Genomic DNA, 19,434 nt, shown 5'->3' on the forward strand with positions numbered 1-19,434 from the left:
CAGTACATAAGTACTGTATTTGTTTATTATGACAATAAATCCTCAAGATGGCATTTACATTATTAACATTCTTTCTGTGAGAGGGATCCACGGATAGAAAGACTTGTGACTTTGTATATTGTGACTAAATATTGCCATCTAGTGTATTTGTTGAGCTTTCAGTAAATGATACTGCAGCCATTCAACCCAAATGCATGATGGGAAGTGGAACCATGACTGTGCGTAGTGCTACCAATTGATATATCTTCTCTGCTTTGGGAAGTAACATAAGGTACTAAGAATAAGATCAATTGCTACTTTGCTTCCCTACTTTGCTTACCATGATATTTCTATTCGAAGAGAGAGGGATTGTTAGGCTATAGCCTATTAAAAAAAGGTTTCAAAGGCTGCCAAAATTCACTCTACTCATTTTATGCTGCCTTTTATCTCTCTATTTAGGTAAATCTGCGTCATTACAGATTGAGCGCGACAATGCATGAGTGGGTCGTGCACAGTGTTGTTAATCTTACTGAAAAAAAGTAATTAATTATAGTTACAAACTACTTCTCCCAAAAAGTAATTGCGTTACTAACTCAATTACCTGAATGTAAGAGTAATCAGTTACTTGGCAAAGTAATTGGTGATAATTACTTTTTTTTTTTTTTTCCTCAAAAAAAAAAAAAAAAAAACATTGGCCACACTATGTGAAGTTTTTTGTGGAGGTTTTTGGTACAATTGGCCCGAGCCCAATTCTTTACCCTAATTTACCCTTTACCCTGAATCAACTGTTAAAAGTTGTTAAAATTGCTCCCATTATTGCATTAGTTCCCTTCTCTCTGCTTTCGACATATGAAAGTTTTAAAACTGTTTCATCATTTAAAGATAGATTCAAGTCAAGATTTTGCTGATTTAGAAGTATTTTAGATAAAAAGTTACTTAGGTTCGGGAGGAAGGTTCTCTACAACAGAGCCGTCCTAAAAAGCCTACTGCTTTAAGATGGTGGCTGTCATTTTGCATCTAGTTATATCTATATACAGTACAAGGATATCTACCATGTCTACCATATCTACCATAACATGCGGGCGTAGTTTGTCAGAGTACATCGGCTATCGGCTACAACATGTATTATTGGAGCTACCTAGCATCGCGTTTGCTTGGCGTCACGACTTTCTTGCCTCCTCCCCGCTCCTGCTCTGCTCTGTCGTCTCGGTGAGTACGTCTCCGTCAGACTTTTCGACCAATATAGTAACGCATAGTAACGCATGCCTTTCCGTCCTCAGTAACGGTAACGGCGTTGCCAAGATGAGAAAAGTAATTAATTAGATTACCCACTACTGAAAAAAATAACGCCGTTAGTAACGCCGTTATATTGTAACGCCGTTATTAACAACACTGGTCGTGCAACGCATACATTAAATGTGTTAAATATTTTAACGTTATACTTTTTTTTTTAATTAATTACTGCCGTTATCGGTGTAAATTTGATAACCCTACCTTAAGCCTAAACTAAAGACTCTGGATGAGTGTATCATATTATGTCTGTAACGTTAAATACAATTAGAAAACGATTTAATTTAAAAAAATATACAGTATATATATTTTTAAAAAGTCATGGCCGATATTTTTTTGCCGATTCCGATACTTTGAAAATGACTTGATCGGACCCGATCGATCGGGACATCTCTATCAATAAGTGTAAAGCACATGGCACTCTGGCTAACCTCCCTAGATGTGGACAGAAAAGAAAAATTGACGAGAGATTTCAACGAAAGATTGTGCGCATGGTGGATAAACAACCTCGACTATCATCCAAACAAGCTCAAGCTGTTCCGCAGTCCGAGGGTACAACAGTGTCAACCCGTACTATCTGTCGGCGTCTGAATGAAAAGGGACTCTATGGTAGGATACCCAGGAAGACCCCACTTCTGACCTAGAGACATAAAAAAGCCAGGCTGGAGTTTGCCAAAACTTACCTGAGAAAGCCAAAAATGTTTTGGAAGAATGTTCTCTGGTCAGATAAGACAAAAGTAGAGCTTTTTTGTAGGAAAGGCATCAACATAGAGTTTACAGGGAAAAAAAGAGGCCTTCAAAGAAAAGAACGCGGTCCCCACAGTCAAACATGGGAGGGTTTCCCTGATGTTTTGGGGTTGCTTTGCTACCTCTGGCACTGGACTGCTTGGCCGTGTGCATGGCATTATGAAGTCTGAAGACTACCTACAAATTTTACAGCATAATGTAGGGCCCAGTGTGAGAAAGCTGGGTCTCCCTCAGAGGTAATCCAGCAAGACAATGACCCAAAACACACTTCAAAAAGCACTAGAAAATGTTTTGAGAGAAAGCACTGGAGACTTCTAAAGTGTCCAGCAATGAGTCCAGACCTGAATCCCATAGAACACCTGTGGAGAGATCTGAAAATGGCACCCTTCAAATCTCAGAGACCTCGAGCAGTTGGCTAAAGAAGAATGGTCTAAAATTCCAACAGAGCATTGTAAGAAACTCATTGATGGATACCAGAAGCGGTTGTTCGCAGTTATTTTGTCTAAAGGTTGTTCTACCAAGTATTAGACTGAGGGTGCCAAAACTTTTGTCCGGCCCATTTTTTGACTTTTGTGTAAAATGATAATGATTTAATATTTTTCCCATTCTCTTTTGTGTTTTTTATTGCAAGCAAAAGTAAAAAAGATATTCCCACCAACAGTGTTGTTCATGACGGTGTTAGAGTATAATGCTGTTACTAACAGCGTTTTTTTTTTTTCAGTAGTGAGTAATCTAATTAAGTAATTTCCTCATCTTAGCAACTCTGCTAATGAGGACGTAAAGGCTTGCGTTACGATGCGTAACTACGTTGGTTGAATGATGCGAGAAAAGTAAGAGACGCGGACTTACAGAGAAAGCAGAGCGGGAGTGGAGAAGAAGAAAGGGAGTTGTGACGCCATTGCAAACACGTTTCTAGGTGGCTCCAATAATAACTGACTGCAGCCGATGGCCTACAAACTACACCCACATGATGCTACAGTAGATATCACATGTACAGGGTGACCCAAAAAAAAGTTTACACTGCCATAATACAACTTAAATGCCATGTTTATTCAGTTTAGAATTAGAATTTAATCACAAATTATACATTATTGTAAAGAACATGTACAGTACACTCTATTTTTCAATGTGTCCTCCCTTAAGTGTCACAACAGCCTCCAGGCGCCTGCGGAACGCTTGACAGGTCTTCTTTATGTAGGATGCTGTCATCTTTTCCCAAGATCTAACACTGGACCTCTCCAAGGCTGCCACAGAAGTTTGTGGCTTCTTACAGGCACTGTCCTCCACAGTTGCCCATATGCTATAATCCAGAGGATTGAGATCTGGACTCTGGGGTGGCCACATATCACCTTGTCAATCAACTTTTTGGTCCGCACAGAGCGGCACTTCCAGACCCAGGTTTTCGTGAGGCTGTTCCAGTATCTTTCAGCTTCTTTTTAACTTTGTAGACTGCACATCTGGATATTCTCAGATTTGCTGCAATCTCAGTAGGTGTCAGACCGGCACGCAGCAATTCAGGTACAGCTAAAGTTTTCTTCATTTTCAGCAGAAGCACAGGAATTGTAGAGACGAGAGATTACCAGCTGCATTGAGTGACCTTAATGAATCACTTAAGCATGACAACCTATTTAGATATGTTTCAATGGCTTTTAAACAAGCAGTCAACTGAGTGTAAACTTTTTTTTGGGTCACCCTGTATATAGAACTAGATGCTAAATGATAGATTCATCTTCATCTTAAAGCAGTAGACTTCTCAGGAAGGAACCTTCCTATTGAGCCTAAGTAACTTTTGATCTAAAATACTCCTAAATCGGCAGAATCTTGACTTGAATCTACAGTATCTTTAAATGATGAAACAGTTTTAAAACGTTCGCATGTCGAAAGTAGACAGAAGGGAACTAATGCAATAACAGGAACAATTTTAACAACTCTAATGGTTGATTCACAACATTAAATGACTTCCAAACGTAGCAAAGTTGACTATGTTGTTGTTGTTTTTTTTTTAATGAAAAAAAGAAAGAAAGCTAAAACCAGTCACTTTGCCAAGTAATTACTCTTACATTGAGGTAACTAACTTACTAACTCAATTACTTTTTGGGAGAAGTAATTTGTAACTGTAATTAATTACATTTTTAAAGTAAGATTAACAACACTGACTACCAAAGCTTTCGTAATTGCAATCATTTTCTGGGAGAAATTGATCATTAGCTGACAGAATTGCTGGGGGACCAATACTTTTGGCCAGCACTGTATGTTATTTTTTTTTGGGCCGGGCCTGGCAAATTGAATCTAGAGGTAGAGTGGGGCAAATAATTACTTAGTCAACCACTAATTGTTCAAGTTCTCCCACTTGAAAATATTAGAGAGGTCTGTAATTGTCAACATGGGTAAACCTCAACCGTGAGAGACAGAATGTGGGGAAAAAATTGTTTGATTTTTAAAGTATTTGCAAATCATGGTGGAAAATAAGTATTTGGTCAATACCAAAAGTTCATCTCAATACCCTATTATGTACCCTTTGTTGGCAATAACGGAAGCCAAACGTTTTCTGTAACTCTTCACAAGCTTTTCACACACTGTTGCTGGTATTTTGGCCCATACCTCCATGCAGATCTCCTTTAGAGCAGTGATGTTTTGGGGTTGTCGTTGGGCAACACGGACTTTCAACTCCTTCCACAGATTTTCTATGGGGTTGAGATCTGGAGACTGGCCAGGCCACTCCAGGACCTTGACATGCTTCTTATGAAGTCACTCCTTTGTTTCCCTGGCTGTGTGTTTGGGATCATTGTCATGCTGAAAGACCCAGCCACGTCTCATCTTCAATGCCCTTGCTGATGGAAGATTTTCACTCAAAATCTCTCGATACATGGCCCCATTCATTCTTTCTTTTACAGAGATCAGTCGTCCTGGTCCCTTTGCAGGTAAACAGCCCCAAAGCATGATGTTTCCACCCCCATGCTTCACAGTGGGTATGGTGTTCTTCGGATGCAATTCAGTATTCTTTCTCCTCCAAACACGAGAACCTGTGTGTAGCTGCAGGCATCTGCATTCATTTTTGAATACGTCATGCTTTTATTTTGACACGCTAACCGGAAGTGCACACGCTACGACGCTAACCGGAAGCTTTACATTTTTGGAGCGAAAGAGAGCAGGTGCGTTCGGGTTTCTCACGCATGTGATGCATATTGTATATCTTTATAATTTTCTCATCGTTAACAATGTTGTAAATGTAACAGTTTCATGCAAGTTTCATGTTGAAGCATCACCTTTGACCGAGAAGAGTGCGTTTGAGAAGACTGCCATTGGTTGAATGCAGGCTAAAGTGGTCAGTGCAACTTTGTATTGTATTTTGCCATTAGCGTCTTTGCTGCTATGCTAGCGTTGTTCAAATTGAATATATGTTTGTTTTTATTTAGTTCTACGTTGTTTGGTGTTCTGAAGAGCAATAAACATCAGTGAATGGAACTGAAGCCTCCTTTGAAATCAATGAGCAGTACAGTAGAACACTTTTGCGTCGTGAAGAAAGACTTGGAGGTGAAGAAGGATCGGCTGCAGACCTACGGAAGGGGAAGCATCACGTGTGAGCGGTTCGTGTGAATCCAAGCGGCAAGTGGACAAGGCTACACAAGCGAGCACATGAATATTGTGTCTTTAAAATAGCGCAAGTACTTGTTAATTGCCATTAAGTGTGTCATACGAACTTTCATAAGTGTTCTTCTATAAGCGTATTTTCTGCACGTCTAAGCAAATAAGTAATTCTCCATTCTATTTGACGTTCAAATGTTCCAAGTGCATATTTAAGTATTTTAAGTGAGTTCTCATAATAATTGTTTTTATTATTGAGAATTGTTTACACATCATTAACCATTTGCGCACTCATTATAGAACTGTCAGTGTGATGTACTTTTAATGCGCACACAAAAGTCAAGTTAAAGTACACAATAAGAGTTACATTTAAATTTCACTCATAGAAACCAATTAATAACATTTCAACCAGTTAAGCATACTTCATTTAATATGCCACACACAAAGGAAAATGTTATCCCGCCTGCTGAAGAGACCACTCAAGGTAATTGTTCAATGCAGACTGTCTTCTCACATCAAGTGGATGTTAAAGTTGAAACAAGAAGAGAAGTTGATCAATCTCAGGTTGGTACAGATGATGAAGAACTGCCTCCTGAAATTAAGAAAACTGGACGCACACGTAAGCTCACTGAAAAGGGAATGAGTCTGTTAAATGACAAATTGAGCAATTTAAATGGAAGAATTGTGAAAATGTACAAAAGATGGAAATATCATATGAATGGTTTAAAGCGGTCAATTAAAGATAAATATGGTGAAGATCTGATCGAAGAGGTTATAAATGAAATCAACGCCATACAGGTTGACATTGATGAAACCTACCTCCAAATAAGAGACATTGCAATTCCCGAGCCTGACATTCGAAGAATAAATGACACATGCCAGGCATTGACGAAAACTGCAAACTTAAATGCTCAACAATATCGAAGTGGTGATGATAAAGACATATTGTGGCCTGATTCTAAGTCAGTGTTTGACAGCACAGTGTCCAGCATTTACTCAGCCACAACCAGTAAGTCAAAGACTTCTTCCAAATCATCTTCCCACTCGTCAATCTTGTCCCTTAATGTAAAACAAGCAGAAGCTGAAGTTGTGGCAACTCAAGAGGTACTAAAAATAATTAATGCTCAACATCAACAAAGAGAAGAAATTGAAAGACTTGAGCTAGAGGACCAAATTGTGGCAGCTGAAATTGAAGCAGAAAATGCTAAGAAAAAAGCCAAATTCATAGCAGAGAGCGCAAGTAGAAAATTTAAGCTGGAACAGAAAAGAAGAGAAATAGAACGTCTAGAAGAACTCAAAGGACATGTTGCAGCACAAGCAAGGTTCCAAGTTTATTCAGAAGCTCTCAATCAACCAACTACACTTAACCCTTTAAGTGAACCATTTTTCCCATCTCACCAAGCACAAGTCTCCATAGCTTCTGAGGAACAACCCAAGTCTGTACAAGTACAGCATCAACATGATGTAAAACCCATCAGAACTGCTGTTCCAAATGTATTTATCCAAACCTCTCCTTCTGTTCCACCAGTAAGCAGCCAAGTTCCTACAACTCAAGCACCGGTCCCTCTCAATGCTTCTAATGATCTCGCAAGAACTATTGCTGAAGCAATTACAGCAAATCGAGTTCCGATTCCAGAACCTGAGATCTTTACAGGTGATCCTCTTAAGTATAATGACTGGAAGTTGTCCTTTTGCACTTTGATCGATCGCAAGAATCTTCCAACTCAAGAAAAGTTGTTCTATTTACGGAAATATGTTGGTGACACAGCCAAAAGAGCAATAGAAGGCCATTTTATAATAGGAACAGAAAGTGCTTATTGTGCTGCTTGGAATGTACTTGAAGAAAGATTCGGTAACCCATTTGTAGTTGCCAAATCATATCGTGACAAGATATATGCATGGCATAAAATTGGCCATAAAGACTTTGACAACCTGCGTGACTTCGTCGATTTCCTGAGCAGTGTGGAGTCTGCAATGCCATACATTCAAGGTCTACAAATACTGAACGACTGTGTGGAAAATCAAAAGATTACTGTCAAACTCCCAGATTGGTTGAGCTCACGTTGGAACAGAGAAGTAACAATATATCAAGATCAAAACAGCATGTTCCCTGATTTCAAATTCTTCGTAAGATTCCTCAACACAGAAACTCGAATAGCGTGTAACCCGATCACATCGTTACATGCGCTGAAGCCGGCTGAACAAGAAAGATCAAAGCCAACTGAACGGGAACAGTCCAAGTTTCAACGAAGTCAGAAGGTCAGCGTCAAGACGTTTACCACAAATACAAGTGAAAAGACCAGCCTTGCATGTCTATTTTGCAAGAAAAAGGGTCACAGTCTTCATAGGTGTCGCAAAATTATGGAAAACACTGTTGAAGAAAGAGTAAAGTTTGTTCAACTGGAAAAATTATGCTTCGGGTGCCTAAAATCTGGACATAACTCCAAGGTTTGCAAATCCAGGAGTGTGTGCGAATTATGTGGAAAAGGACATCCCACATGTCTGCATCGAGATCGTGCAAAGAAAGACCAAGAGCAAAGTTTAAATAACAAACAAGAAAACAAAACTGAGAGCCACGCAGACAATTACCAACAGTTGGGAAACGAAGAAACACGACAAGTAACTTCTAACAGAGTTATTCAAGAAATAAACAGTACTCGAACCTCATCTATTGTTCCTGTCTATGTTTCCACGATAGCAGAACCTGAAAGAGAACTTCTGATGTATGCCTTACTTGATAGTCAAAGCGACACAACTTTCATTCTTGAAGATGCAGCAGAAACATTGTGCGCCAACAAAACACCAGTCGAACTTAAAGTGTCAACCATAACATCAAAAACAAAGGTTGTGAAAAGTCAAAGAGTGCAAGGACTACAAGTAAGAGGCCTCAACAGTGAAACTAAAATTAAACTTCCAAAAACATATACAAGAGACTACATACCAGCAAACAGGTCCCATATACCCACAAGCTCAACTGCAAAATCATGGCCTCACTTAAAGCATTTAGCAGATGAAATGTCTCCTGAGCTTGACTGTGAAGTGGGATTGTTAATTGGCTATGACTGTCCGCAAGCCTTACTTCCCAGAAAGGTTGTAATGGGCAACGAAAACCAGCCATACGCCCAAAGGTCTGTGTTGGGTTGGAGCATTATTGGCAACAGCAACACCGACATTGATTACCACCACGAAGATGGAATCGGCGTGAGTCATCATATCATCATGAGAAAGGTGCTACCGGCTACCAAGTCCTCATCAGAGATCAAGACAGAGGTCCAGTTTGTTTGTCGAACCCAAGTCAAAGAAGTGATCACACCGGCAGATATACTCAAGGTTTTTGAGTCAGATTTTACTGAGAAGTTCAGTGAAGAAATTTGCACATCACAAGAAGACATTACATTCTTGAAAAAGCTAAATGATGGCATCAAGCAAAAGCGGAATGGACATTACGAAATGCCATTGCCTTTTAAAGAAGATAGACCATCACTGCCGAACAACAAAGTGTGTGCTGAACATCGACTCAGATGTCTTGAGAAACGTCTAAATAAAAATGATCAATATCGCAGTGATTATGTTGCCTTTATGGATGACATAATTGCTAGAGGAGATGCTGAAAAGGTTCCAGAGTCTGAGATAAACAACCAGTCCTCATGGTATGTCCCTCACCATGGTGTTTATCACCCTCATAAACCAGGAAAGGTTCGAGTGGTATTTGACTGTTCAGCTAAATTCCAGAATACATCCTTAAACGAGCATCTACTTACTGGGCCTGACCTAACGAACACCCTTGTAGGTGTCTTGCTTCGCTTTCGCAAAGGACAAGTAGCAATCATGTGTGATGTGGAGCGAATGTTCCATCAGTTCCATGTTGCACCAAAGGACCAAGACTATCTCCGATTTCTGTGGTGGGAAAAAGGAAATATGGAAATTCCACCTTCAGTGTTCCGAATGAAGGTTCACTTATTTGGCGCTGCTTCGTCACCAGGATGCGCGAACTTTGGGCTCAAGCACCTAGCTGCAGAAGGAACAGGCAAGTTTAGCGAAGCTACCGTAAAGTTCATTCAGCGCAATTTTTATGTTGATGATGGATTGATAAGTTTGGACAGTGAAGAAGAAGCTATACAGCTTGTTAGAGAGGCAAGAGAGCTCTGCAATGCTGGTAAGCTCCACCTACACAAATTCATCACCAATAACAAGAATGTGCTTGCCACAATCCCTAAGCAGGAACGCGCTGAAGGTGTAGCTGACCTAGACTTGGCCTTGGGAGAACACAAGATGGAACGAGCTCTCGGGGTCCAATGGTGCATCAGTTCAGATAAGTTTCAATTTAAAGTGAGAATAAAAACCCATCCCTTTACAAGAAGAGGAGTACTGTCAACAGTGGCTTCAATTTTTGATCCCCTTGGATTCGTAGCGCCCGTCATTTTGAAAGGCAAACAAATTCTACAAAGAATGTGCCAAGAGAAGTTAGGATGGGATGAGCCCATTTCTGAAGAACTCAGGCTGCAGTGGGAAGCATTGTTGCAAGACATCCAGGATTTGTCTTTCGTGGAGATACCACGACATTACATACCACTGAATGCCAAGGAGGTTCACAAGTATGAACTTCATCATTTTTCCGACGCCAGCACCTCAGGCTATGGCATGTGTTCTTATCTCAGAGCTGTGTCAGAGTCTGGAAAGGTTCATTGTGTGCTTGTCATGGCAAAGGCACGGGTTGCGCCAACAAAGATAACGACAATTCCAAGATTGGAACTTTCAGCTACACTGTTGGCCACAAGGATAAGTGATCTGCTAAAAAGTGAAATGGAGATTGAAGATCTACATAATTACTTTTGGACTGATTCCAAGGTTGTTCTTGGATACATTAATAACGACGAAAAACGATTTCATTTATTCGTAGCCAATCGAATACAACAGATCAAAACAAGCACCACACCAAGTCAATGGCAATACGTTGCCTCAGAAGATAACCCTGCAGATCATGCCTCTCGCGGACGTACCACAAAGGAGCTTGTGAAATCCAACTGGTTCACAGGACCTAGTTTTTTGTGGCACAAGAACCTTCCTACAAGCGAAAACATGAAGGTGGGAGAGCTAGACCAAGATGATCCAGAAATTAAAAGAGCACATGTACATACAACAAAGACAAAGGAACAAAGATCTCTGTTAGATCGACTTCAAAATTTTTCAGATTGGAATAGAACTGTACAGGCCATTGCAAGACTTAAACGTTTGGCTAAACAACTGACAGGTCTTAAAACAAGATCCAATGACACTACAACAGTAGAAGAAAGAAAAGAGGCTGAACAATTCATAATCAAGATGGTTCAAGAAGAAGTGTTTAGGGATGAAATCAAATCTCTAAAACGAGCTAAAGACCTACAAAGGAATAAGTCCTTTGAGCTGCACAAGTTGAATCCATTTATGGATAACCAAGGTATCCTCAGGGTGGGAGGAAGATTGACACAGTCCACACTCCATCCACACATCAAACACCCAGCCATTCTCCCAAGAGGACATCACGTAAGTCGATTGTTGATAAAGTACCATCATGAGAAGATTCAACATCAGGGTCGTGGGATGACAATTAATGCACTACGCTCCAATGGTATTTGGATCATAGGGTGTAGTCGTGAAGTGTCATCATCCATCTTCAAGTGCATCAAATGCAGAAAATTCAGAAAGTGCAATCAAGGACAAAAAATGGCAGACCTTCCACTAGAGAGGATGGAAGCAACCCCTCCATTCACCTACAGTGGAATGGACTGCTTTGGACCATTTTCTGTCAAGGATGGAAGAAAAGAATTGAAGAAATATGGGCTTTTATTCACTTGCATGTGCTCAAGAGCGGTTCATATTGAGGTATTAGATGATCTTTCCTCTGATGCATTCCTCAACGCACTGCGCTGCTTTATTGCCATAAGGGGCAGTGTAAGTCAACTGCGGAGTGACCAAGGCACGAACTTCGTAGGAGCACGCAACGAATTCCAAGAACTAATGAAAGGATTAGAACAAGAACAGTTGAAAAAGCTAGGATGCGATTTCGTCATGAACCCACCTGCTTCCAGTCATATGGGCGGCGTTTGGGAGAGACAAATCCGCACTGTAAGAAGTGTTCTCACATCCGTCCTAGACCAATCTGCTGGAAGATTAGACAGTTCTTCATTGAGGACTTTCCTATATGAAGTCATGGCTATAGTGAATAGTCGACCGTTGTCCACAGAACATCTTAATGATCCGTCAGGACCAGAACCCCTGACGCCCAACCATATCTTGACAATGAAATCGTCAATCATCGCTCCACCACCTGGAGATTTCACAAGAGACGATCTTTGTCTTCAAAAACGATGGAGACGAGTTCAATTCCTGTCTAATGTATTTTGGACCAGGTGGCGGAAAGAGTATTTGCTGAATCTGCAACGAAGAAGCAAATGGAACAAAACCAGGAGAAATACCAAAGTAGATGACATTGTCTTGTTGCAAGATGATTGCCCAAGAAATCAGTGGAGGTTGGCAAGAGTAGTTGAAGTTCTCCAAGGAACTGATGGAAAGGTCAGAAAACTCAAACTACTACTTAAAGATGCAATACATGACAGTCAATGTAATCTCAAAACAAAGCCAATTTACATTGAAAGGCCCATCCACAAGACAGTTCTATTACTTGAGGCTGATTAAGTAGATCCACAGTTTATTGAACAGTTTTTGAAAGTGGCTCTATGTACCTATGTTAAAATTTTCAATGTCTGTTGATAATACACTGTAAATGTTCAAGTTAATCACACAGTTGTGTGATGGTGGGAGTGTAGCTGCAGGCATCTGCATTCATTTTTGAATACGTCATGCTTTTATTTTGACACGCTAACCGGAAGTGCACACGCTACGACGCTAACCGGAAGCTTTACATTTTTGGAGCGAAAGAGAGCAGGTGCGTTCGGGTTTCTCACGCATGTGATGCATATTGTATATCTTTATAATTTTCTCATCGTTAACAATGTTGTAAATGTAACAGTTTCATGCAAGTTTCATGTTGAAGCATCACCTTTGACCGAGAAGAGTGCGTTTGAGAAGACTGCCATTGGTTGAATGCAGGCTAAAGTGGTCAGTGCAACTTTGTATTGTATTTTGCCATTAGCGTCTTTGCTGCTATGCTAGCGTTGTTCAAATTGAATATATGTTTGTTTTTATTTAGTTCTACGTTGTTTGGTGTTCTGAAGAGCAATAAACATCAGTGAATGGAACTGAAGCCTCCTTTGAAATCAATGAGCAGTACACTGTGTTTCTCCCAAAAAGTTCTATTTTGGTTTCATCTGACCATACACATTCTTCCAGTCGTCTTCTGATCATCTAAATGCTCTCTAGCAAACCGCAGACGGGCCTGGACGTGTACTTTCTTCAGCAGGGGGACAGGTCTGGCAGTGCAGGATTTGAGTCCCTGGCAGCGTATTGTGTTACTGATACTAGCCTTTGTTACTGTGGTCCCAGCTCTCTGTAGGTCATTCACTAGGTCCACCCGTGTGGTTCTGGGATTTTTGCTCACCGTTCTGATCATTTTGACGCAACGGGGTGAGATCTTGCATGGAACCCCAGATCGAGGGAGATTATCAGTGGTCCTGTAGGTCTTCCATTTTCTAATAATTGCTCCCACAGTTGATTTCTTTACACCAAGCATTTAACCTAAAGATCCGATCACATCATTTTTAAAGTATCGGAATCGGCAAAAAAATATCGGATATGCCTTTTTTTAATATATATATATATATATATATATATATATATATATATATAATTTTTTTTTAGGGCTGTCAAACAATTAAAATTTTTAATTGAGTTAATTTCAGCTTAAAAATTAATCATAATTAATCGCAATTCAAACCATCTATAAAATATGCCATACTTTTCTGTAAATTATTGTTGGAATGGAAAGATAAGACACAAGATGGATATATGCATTCAACATACGGTACATAAGTACTGTATTTGTTTATTATAACAATAAATCAACAAGATGGCATTAACATTATTAACATTCTGTTAAAGCGATCCATGGATAGAAAGACTTGTAGTTCTTAAAAGAAAAATGTTAGAATAATTTATAGAAATTTTATATTAAAACCTCACTTAATGTTTTCGTTTTAATGAAATTTGTAAAATTTTCAATCAAAAAATAAACTATTAGCCCGCCATTGTTGATGTCAATAATTACTTACACAATGCTCATGGGTGCTGAAGCCTATAAAATCAGTCGCACCCAAGCGCCAGCAGAGGGCGGCAAAACTCCATAAAACACAATTAACAAGTGAGCGTTTCACTGTACCGTCATTTAAATATGTCTGAGCAGGGCATCTGCGTTAATTGCGTCAAATATTTTAACGTGATTAATTTAAAAAATTAATTAACACCCGTTAACGCGATAATTTTGACAGCCCTAATATATATATATATATATATATATATATATATATATATATATATATAAGGGCTGTCAAACGATTAAAATTTTTAAGCGAGTTAATTACAGCTTAAAAATTAATTAATCGTAATTAATCACAATTAATCGCAATTCAAACTATCTATAAAATATGCCATATTTTTCTGTAAATTATATATATATATTACACAAGATGGAAATATACATTCAACATACGGTACATAAGGACTGTAGTGGGAATTTCACTCTACTGTCATTTAAATCTGTCTATGCTGTCCTCACTCCGAAGCGTCTACTTTTTCCAAAGCTAGACAGCCAGTGAACGATGCCTTAATAATCAGACTTCTTTCTTTTCCATCTGATTTATCAATAAAATGGCCTCAAACCATTGTCCTCTTTAGACCGTCGTAAAACTACAAAAAAAAGTACACAAGCATTGCATTAGCAACAACGTTAGCTTAGCACGCTATACCGGTTCACTAAACACAAACAAAAGCGTCTCATACAAAAAATATAACATTTCGCTTACTAACATAGTATGTACATTCTTTACAACAACCATACTTACTCCAAGGATCATATAAGCACAACATTACAACGTAGGCGTCAGCCCAAGACGTCGTGCAGCCATACTGAACTGGCAAGAAAACAACAAACCATGTCGCAAAGCGACCACAAGAGTTCGCTGTTAGACAGCACAAAAAGCCTTGCTGTAAAACTTACCAAAAGGCAGAATACTGTCTGAGCGGGACATGTGCGTTAATTGCATCAAATATTTTAACGTGATTAATTTAAAAAATTAATTACCGCCCGTTAATGCGTTAATTTTGACAGCCCTAATTTTTTTAATTTAAATCGTTTTCTAATTGTATTTAATGTTACAGACAAAATGTCTTACACTCATCCAGAGTAGTTTTGGCTTAAAGTAGGGCTATCAAATTTATTGCGTTAACAGAGGTAATTAAATAATTTAACGCATGCGCTGCACGACCCACTCACGCACTGTCACGTTCAATCTTTGAACACTTTGAATTGCCTTGTGTTGAATTGTGCTATATAAATAAATTTGCCTTGCCTTTAAACGCGTCCTTTTACAGTGCCTTGCAAAAGTATTCGGCCCCCTTGAACCTTGCAACCTTTCGCCACATTTCAGGATTCAAACATAAAGATATAAAATTTTAATTTTTTGTCAAGAATCAACAACAAGTGGGACACAGTCGTGAAGTGGAACAAAATTTATTGGATAATTTAAACTTTTTTAACAAATAAAAAACTGAAAAGTGGGGCGTGCAATATTATTCGGCCCCCTTGCATTAATACTTTGTAGCGCCACCTTTTGTTCCAATTACAGCTGCAAGTCGCTTGGGGTATGTTTCTATCAGTTTTGCACATCGAGAGACTGACATTCTTGCCCATTCTTCCTTGCAAAACAGCTCGAGCTCAGTGAGGTTGGATGAAGAGTGTTTGTGAACAGCAGTCTTCAGCTCTTTCCACAGATTCTCGATTGGATTCAGGTCTGGACTTTGACTTGGCCATTCTAACACCTGGATACATTTATTTTTGAACCATTCCATTGTAGATTTGGCTTTATGTTTTGGATCATTGTCCTGTTGGAAGATAAATCTCCGTCCCAGTCTCAGGTCTTGTGCAGATACCAACAGGTTTTCTTCCAGAATGTTCCTGTATTTGGCTGCATCCATCTTCCCGTCAATTTTAACCACCTTCCCTGTCCCTGCTGAAGAAAAGCAGGCCCAAACCATGATGCTGCCACCACCATGTTTGACAGTGGGGATGGTGTGTTCAGGGTGATGAGCTGTGTTGCTTTTACGCCAAACATATCGTTTTGCATTGTGGCCAAAAAGTTCAATTTTGGTTTCCTCTGACCAGAGCACCTTCTTCCACATGTTTGGTGTGTCTCCCAGGTGGCTTGTGGCAAACTTTAAACGAGACTTTTTATGGATATCTTTGAGAAATGGCTTTCTTCTTGCCACTCTTCCATAAAGGCCAGATTTGTGCAGTGTACGACTGATTGTTGTCCTATGGACAGACTCTCCCACCTCAGCTGTAGATCTCTGCAGTTCATCCAGAGTGATCATGGGCCTCTTGGCTGCATCTCTGATCAGTTTTCTCCTTGTTTGAGAAGAAAGTTTGGAAGGACGGCCGGGTCTTGGTAGATTTGCAGTGGTCTGATGCTCCGTCCATTTCAATATGATGGCTTGCTTAGTGCTCCTTGAGATGTTTAAAGCTTGGGAAATCTTTTTGTATCCAAATCCGGCTCTAAACTTTTCCACAACAGTGTCTCGGACCTGCCTGGTGTGTTCCTTGGTTTTCATAATGCTCTCTGCACTTTAAACAGAACCCTGAGACTATCACAGAGCAGGTGCATTTATACGGAGACTTGATTACACACAGGTGGATTCTATTTATCATCATCGGTCATTTAGAACAACATTGGATCATTCAGAGATCCTCACTGAACTTCTGGAGTGAGTTTGCTGCACTGAAAGTAAAGGGGCCGAATAATATTGCACGCCCCACTTTTCAGTTTTTTATTTGTTAAAAAAGTTTAAATTATCCAATAAATGTTGTTCCACTTCACGATTGTGTCCCACTTGTTGTTGATTCTTGACAAAAAAATTAAATTTTATATCTTTATGTTTGAAACCTGAAATGTGGTGAAAGGTTGCAAGATTCAAGGGGGCCGAATACTTTTGCAAGGCACTGTACCTTTATATAGAGCTAAAAGGCAGCGTACAATGAGTAGAGAGAATTTTGACAATCTTTGGAGCCTTTTTTTATTTGGTTAAAGCCTTACAATCCCTCTCTCAGCAATTAATAACATCGCAACCTTTGGAACCTTTTTTTATTTGGTTAAAGCCTTACAATCCCTCTCTTCAGCAATTAAAAACTATCGTGGGAAGCAATGTGGGGAAGAAAGTTAGTAGTTGATCATTTTCTCAACACCCTTTATTCTTTCCCAGCGCAGAGAAGATATATCAATTGGTGCCCCTACGCACAATCATGGTTGCACTTCCCATCATGCATTTGGGCAGAACAGTTAAATGGCTGCAGTATCATTTACTGAAATCTCAACAAATACACTAGATGGCAATATTTAGTCACAATATACAAAGTCACATTTATCCTTTAAGAATTACTTGTCATGGTTCCACTTCCCATCATGCATTGGGCATGACCTGCAGTATCATTTACTGAAAGCTCAACAAATACACTAGATGGCGATATTTAGTCACAATATACAAAGTCACAAGTCTTTCTATACACTAGATGGCAATATTTAGTCACAATATACAAAGTCACAAGTCTTTCTACCCGTGGATCCCTCTCACAGAGAGAATGTTAATAATGTAAATGCCATCTTGAGGATTTATTGTCATAATAAACAAATACAGTACTTATGTACTATATGTTGAATGTATATATTCGTCCGAGTTTTATTCATTTTTTTTCTTAATGGATTGTCAAAATGTATATGATCGGGAAAAATTATCGGGAATGATTGGAATTGAATCGGGAGAAAGAAAGAAAAAAAAAGCAATCGGATCGGGAAATATCGGGATCTGCAGATACTCAAACTAAAACGATCGGGATCGGATCAGGAGCAAAAAAACATAATCGGAACAACCCTAGACTTTAACCTGTTGCAGATTCAGTCTTCCCAGCCTGGTGCAGGTCTACAGTTTCGTCTCTGGTGTCCTTCGACAGCTCTTTGGTCTTGGCCATAGTGGAGTTTGGAGTGTGACTGACTGAGATTGTGGACGGGTGTCTTTGATACCGATAATGAGTTAAAACAGGTGGCATTAATACAGGTAACGAGTGGAGCCTCATTAAATCTCGTTAGAAGAAGTTAGACCTCTTTGACAGCCAGAAATCTTGCTTGTTTGTAGGTGATCAAATATTTTTTTTCCACTCTAATTTGGGAATAAATTCTTTAAAAATCAATGTGATTTTCTGTTTTTTTTTTTTTTTTTTTTCACATTCTGTCTCTCATGGTTGAGGTTTACGCATGTTGACAATTACAGGCCTCTCTAATCTTTTAAAATAGGAGAACTTGCACAATTGGTGGTTGGCTAAATACTTATTTCCCCCACTGTACATAGAGATTCCCACGGCAGCCCCGGAATGCGTCACCTTTAACACCTTTTTACACCCACCAACCAGATGTTATCTCATTAGGCTACAAACGCAGCTTCACCGCACGCTAACACCTGGAGCGGAATCCACACGCGCACGCTCAAACACATACAGGCCACTTTTAGCTCTGCTGATTGTCCAGCAACATCAGGCTAATTTTAGTATTTTCCATCCCTGCAAATAAACGCCTTTTGCCCATCCAAAAAGCAGACACACGCCGCCTGCGTCAAACACATTCTTGATGATTCACAATGTAGGTTCACGTGCGCACGCGCACACGCAGTGAATTCTTCCATTCACAGAAATACCCCGGTCTTCCCTGACCTTCAACGTCGGCATCAGACAGACTTTTTTTCAAGTCAATTAATGATGACATTCAAGTTATAGGTGCCATCGACAATTAATGGTGGTTAATTATTTAGATCACCCGATTGTAAAATGTTCTAAATTTCAATATTTTAGCCAGCAAATATAGAAAATATTGTGCTATTATTGTTGTTTTTCAAAATAAAACATTTGGTTACATCTGCTTTTACTTTGGAAAGTAATGGTCAACAAGAAAATCATTTGATTTTTGTGGACTTTATACAGCTAATTTACAATAATCGGATTAATCGTTTATTAAAATAATTGTCAGTTGCATGCAACCCTCAATGAGTTTATTTATTATTTATTTTACAAAAAAACTGATATTGAATATATTATCATGTCAATTTTAAATTTAGAAATCCAGTCATAATTTGACTAATAAATGCAAATTATGAACACATGCTGGGAAACACTCATGTCAATGCAACAGGAGAATTCACTCAAATTTTACTCTTATTCACTTCTAATTTCAATTTTTTTTTATAATAAGGCGCACACCAAATATAAGCCAGGCCCACCAAAATTTGACAAGAAAAGAGCATTTGTTCAAACGAGGAAAAAAGTAGCGCCTTCTAGTCTTTAAATTATGGTATATTAATCACATAACAATTAAAATGAATTCCCTCAAAATTACACTTACAATAAATAAATACAATTACAGAAATAAATAAATAAAAATTAATGAATGATTAATAAAACTGTTTATTGATTATATTTATGATTGTTCAGATAACACCGACATACAAAATCTCTAATGTTAACATATGATTTGCAGTTTAACCATTTTTATATAGAAATATTGATATGAAAAAGTAGACTATTCCATAAATTGCAAAAAAAGTGCAACAATGAGTAAGAAAAGACAAAAATGAAAACCTTTT

The 19,434-nt window shown here is 38.9% G+C and overlaps 1 protein-coding gene across 1 annotated transcript in view; it reads left to right on the top strand.

The window, feature by feature from the left end:
* The first annotated feature begins 5,087 nt into the window (after positions 1-5,087).
* LOC130917721 (uncharacterized) overlaps positions 5,088-19,434 on the top strand; it is a 60,348-nt gene continuing 46,001 nt past the window's right edge. The window contains exons 1-2 of the mRNA XM_057839378.1: positions 5,088-5,341; positions 5,433-11,935. Coding sequence (XP_057695361.1) covers positions 6,034-11,935 — 5,902 coding nt within the window. The 5' untranslated portion in view covers positions 5,088-5,341; positions 5,433-6,033. The remainder of the gene's footprint in view (positions 5,342-5,432; positions 11,936-19,434) is intronic.

The sequence above is a fragment of the Corythoichthys intestinalis genome, chromosome 6 (genome assembly GCF_030265065.1).
Source record: "Corythoichthys intestinalis isolate RoL2023-P3 chromosome 6, ASM3026506v1, whole genome shotgun sequence".
In the NCBI taxonomy this organism is placed as follows: domain Eukaryota; kingdom Metazoa; phylum Chordata; class Actinopteri; order Syngnathiformes; family Syngnathidae; genus Corythoichthys; species Corythoichthys intestinalis.